Source organism: Fukomys damarensis, unplaced genomic scaffold (genome assembly GCF_012274545.1).
Source record: "Fukomys damarensis isolate Sample0158 unplaced genomic scaffold, DMR_v1.0_HiC HiC_scaffold_27, whole genome shotgun sequence".
Classification (NCBI taxonomy): domain Eukaryota; kingdom Metazoa; phylum Chordata; class Mammalia; order Rodentia; family Bathyergidae; genus Fukomys; species Fukomys damarensis.
Window position 1 is genome coordinate 23,168,324 of NW_022900939.1, and position 3,189 is coordinate 23,171,512.

Below are 3,189 nucleotides of genomic sequence, written 5' to 3' on the forward strand. Positions count from 1 at the left end.
GGACGAGGCTGCCTCCCTTTCCGACGCTCCGCCCGGGTCTCCGCCCGCAGGGCCTCACCGGCCGAGCCCAGCCGCCACCAGCAAGCCGCGCTTTGTTCTTTCCCTTGCTCCAAAGACTCCGCCTCGGTCCCGCCTCCCCGAGTGGGCGGGGCTTCCCTTAAAACGGCCAGGGCGGTGGGACCGCGTTGCGCACAGCTGAAAAATAAACATACTGGGGTGCCCATACAAGGGGAAGAGGATGAAAGAGGCCAAAAAGGGCAGATATGGTTCCCTGGCGGTTCCCTTTGCTATTCCAGCCCATACACAATGTTCTGCACAATTATCCTCCCCACGGATCTAAAAGTGAGGTTCAGGGGAAAACCAAGTCCACCCTTGGCTCTTAACGTGCAATGTTCCCCACAACCCCTGTCAGTGTCCGAGCACCTGGATGGGTATGGAGTGGGAATAGAATGAGAACGCTCAGGGGAGGGAGGAGAACCGGTAGGGAAGGAGTGGCTAGGGGGCATTTCGAGACAAGGCTAGTGGGCAGCCCTCTTACTTCTGTCTCTGAGGAGGCTATGGCCTCTTCTTTAGAAAAGGAGTTATCACATAGCCCTCTACCTACCTCTCATTCTGATTGCAGAAACTGAGCAAAAATAAGCTCACCTCTTCTTTCGGGGCATCGGGAAGAACAGATCACAGAAGGGTGAAAGGCCCAAATTAGGAAAAGAGTAAGTGGAGCTGGGGCTGGCATGCACACTCAGAACCAAGAAAAGAAGAAACCACACAGAGGAACAGCTTCTCTACGGGATTTTTCAGGGCGGCGGTGGGGGGGGGGTCCTTAGTGTTGCAGCTGCTTCAGGCTGTGCAGGGCCTCAGCACAGGCCCGAATAAGGCCACACAGCTGGATGCTACTCTCCAGGGAGGCGCTGGAGCCCAGCTCAGCTGAAGCCCAGGTCAGCTTCTGCAGGAGGGCTGTCTGTGTGCAAGCCACCGCATCTGCATCTGGAGGCACAGCAGGAGAAGGTGGCCCCTGGGCTGCTTTAAGCCCTGCTGCAGCTCCCTCACAGTGCTCCGGCCGGGGTACTGGGGGCTGGGGTGTGAGCCGAGATCCTGAGGGTGGCTCTGTGGCAGAGGCGAGCTGGTGCTCCCGAGCTTGGGAGAGGGCAGCCTGGGCATTCAGTGCTAAAAGGAGAAAGTGGGTGCAATGGTCACAATGCCTGACCCACCCTCTCTTTATCTCTTCCTTTCTCTGCTTACAGGTTTTCCCTGCCCCTTAATAAGGCAATTCACCCCGTTTCTACCTTTCCTTTGCAGAGCTGGGGATGGTCTAACTAATCCTAGGCAAGCATCCTAGCACTGAGCTACACTCCCAAGGCCAATTCACTTTCTTCTGTGTACCACGCTTATTTGTGTGCTAGCTTTATCTCCCTATAGACTTTGTCTAATGGAGCTCAGACTCTCCTACAGCTTTAGGAACAGCAGGTTTTTAGTGATCTTATTGAATAAACGGTCCTCGCTAGAGCTGACAGGGGAAACTACAATACTCCTGGTTCCACCTACACTCTCCACTGCCACTTCCCAGGCCTACTCTTCCTGGGAAGTCACCACGCTGCTCCTCCACCTAGCACACACAGCCCCTCACCCGGATTATCTTTATCCACGTCTGAATCAAGCTCCTGACAAGCCACGCAGTAGATTTTCCGCTGTTTGTCTTGGAGGAGGATTGTCTAGGAACCAGAAAGACATGCAGCACGGATGAGACGCAGGGTAGTGGGGTCCAGCGGGGAGAACTGAGGAAGGTTCGTGCTGCCTGTCCCACGGCCCCATCCCCGGCCACTCGCCCGAGTCTCTCCTCACCCCGCAGTCCGCGCAAGTCTCGCCAAGCATGCGGTAACCGCGCAGCAGATAATCGCCCATTAGCCGGGAGATGCGATCCTGCCGCTCTCGTCGTGCCTGCAGCACCTTCGTCTCCGCCTCAGTCGGGGGCTCCCAGGAGAAATCGTCGACTTCTGAGGAAGAGAGGCACAAGGGGCCGGAGTCTTGCCGAAGCAAGCTGCCTCCCGTGTCCCGCAGCCACGGGCCTTCACAGCCCAAACCCTCACCAGCGCCGTTCAGGGCCATGTTGCCGTTGTCGCCGAAGGGTTCGCCGGAAGTGATGTACACGCAGCGCGCCTGAGCCGCGGCTCCGCCCCTTCCATCTGGGACGAATGTAGGGGCGGAAGTGACGTCTCCTGAGACCTCAGACCGCTCTGCCCGGAGTGGGGCGTGTCTGCTGTACGCTAGAGCCTGCCCGGGAGGCGCGTCAGGCTGACTGAACCCAGTGGGAGGCCACCTTCGAGGAGAGAGGCGTCTCCTTTTAAACTGCTGTGCTGTGCTCTCAGCATTTGGAAGTGGCTGATTTGGAAGTAGCTTCACAAGGGTGTCCTTCCTCGCCGCCGCTGATGGAGGGGACCACTTGGTAGAGAAGTCACCCTGGGCCTCTGCTTGCCCTGGGGTTTCCCTTCCTTACAGGCCTAAACGAGGACAAGTGAGACCGAGGCATCATTACGACAGACAACCGTAGCAACTGATGGCGAGACAACCCAGGCAGAGGTCATTGTCACATTTTTCCCATTTCAAGACCTTCCTCTTCTGTATATCCGGTTTCCCAGTCTGTCCACTCCCCGCCGAGATCTTGGAACATTTTTTTTTTCTTTTCTTTTCTTGGTGTTTTGATTTGGTTGTTGTTTTAGTTTTTTTAGTTAGTTATTTTTTGTTTTTTGTTTTTTAATCGAACTCAGGATCTTGTGACGCAGTCACGGTGCCACTGAGCTAAATCCCTGTGTAAGACCTAAAGTCTCACTTCCACTCCACGGAGCGTGAACAGCCAAAAAGGCCTCCACGATCCGGGAACAACAAGAGAACCGAGAAACCCAGGAAGGAACACACCAGCCTAGATGGTAAAAGACCTTTATTAGTCTGGCCAGACGGCACTCCCAGAGCCAGGTGGCTCAGAGAGGCAACTGCTCAGGGGCTGAGGTACTTTTTATAAGAGTTTTCTAAACAAAGAGTCAGGGAATTCACAGAACAAGACTGCAAACACATTGCTTATCTTATGCAGGAAATGTTCTAGGGTCACCTTTTGTCAAACCATTTGCCCCTGGGCGGGCTGTTAACCAAGGTAGCAATTAGCATATGAAGAAGCACAGTCTGGTCTATTAGCATGGA

General features: G+C 55.0%; 1 protein-coding gene across 1 annotated transcript; it reads right to left on the minus strand.

The window, feature by feature from the left end:
- Positions 1-6: 6 nt before the first annotated feature.
- Znrd2 (zinc ribbon domain containing 2) lies at positions 7-2,185 on the minus strand. The gene is made up of 4 exons (XM_010635984.2): positions 2,085-2,185; positions 1,840-1,991; positions 1,625-1,709; positions 7-1,164 (listed from the first exon to the last, which is right to left on the minus strand). The coding sequence occupies exons 1-4, from the start codon at positions 2,101-2,103 to the stop codon at positions 821-823; spliced, it is 600 nt and encodes a 199-aa protein (XP_010634286.1). The 5' UTR covers positions 2,104-2,185; the 3' UTR covers positions 7-820.
- Positions 2,186-3,189: the final 1,004 nt, after the last annotated feature.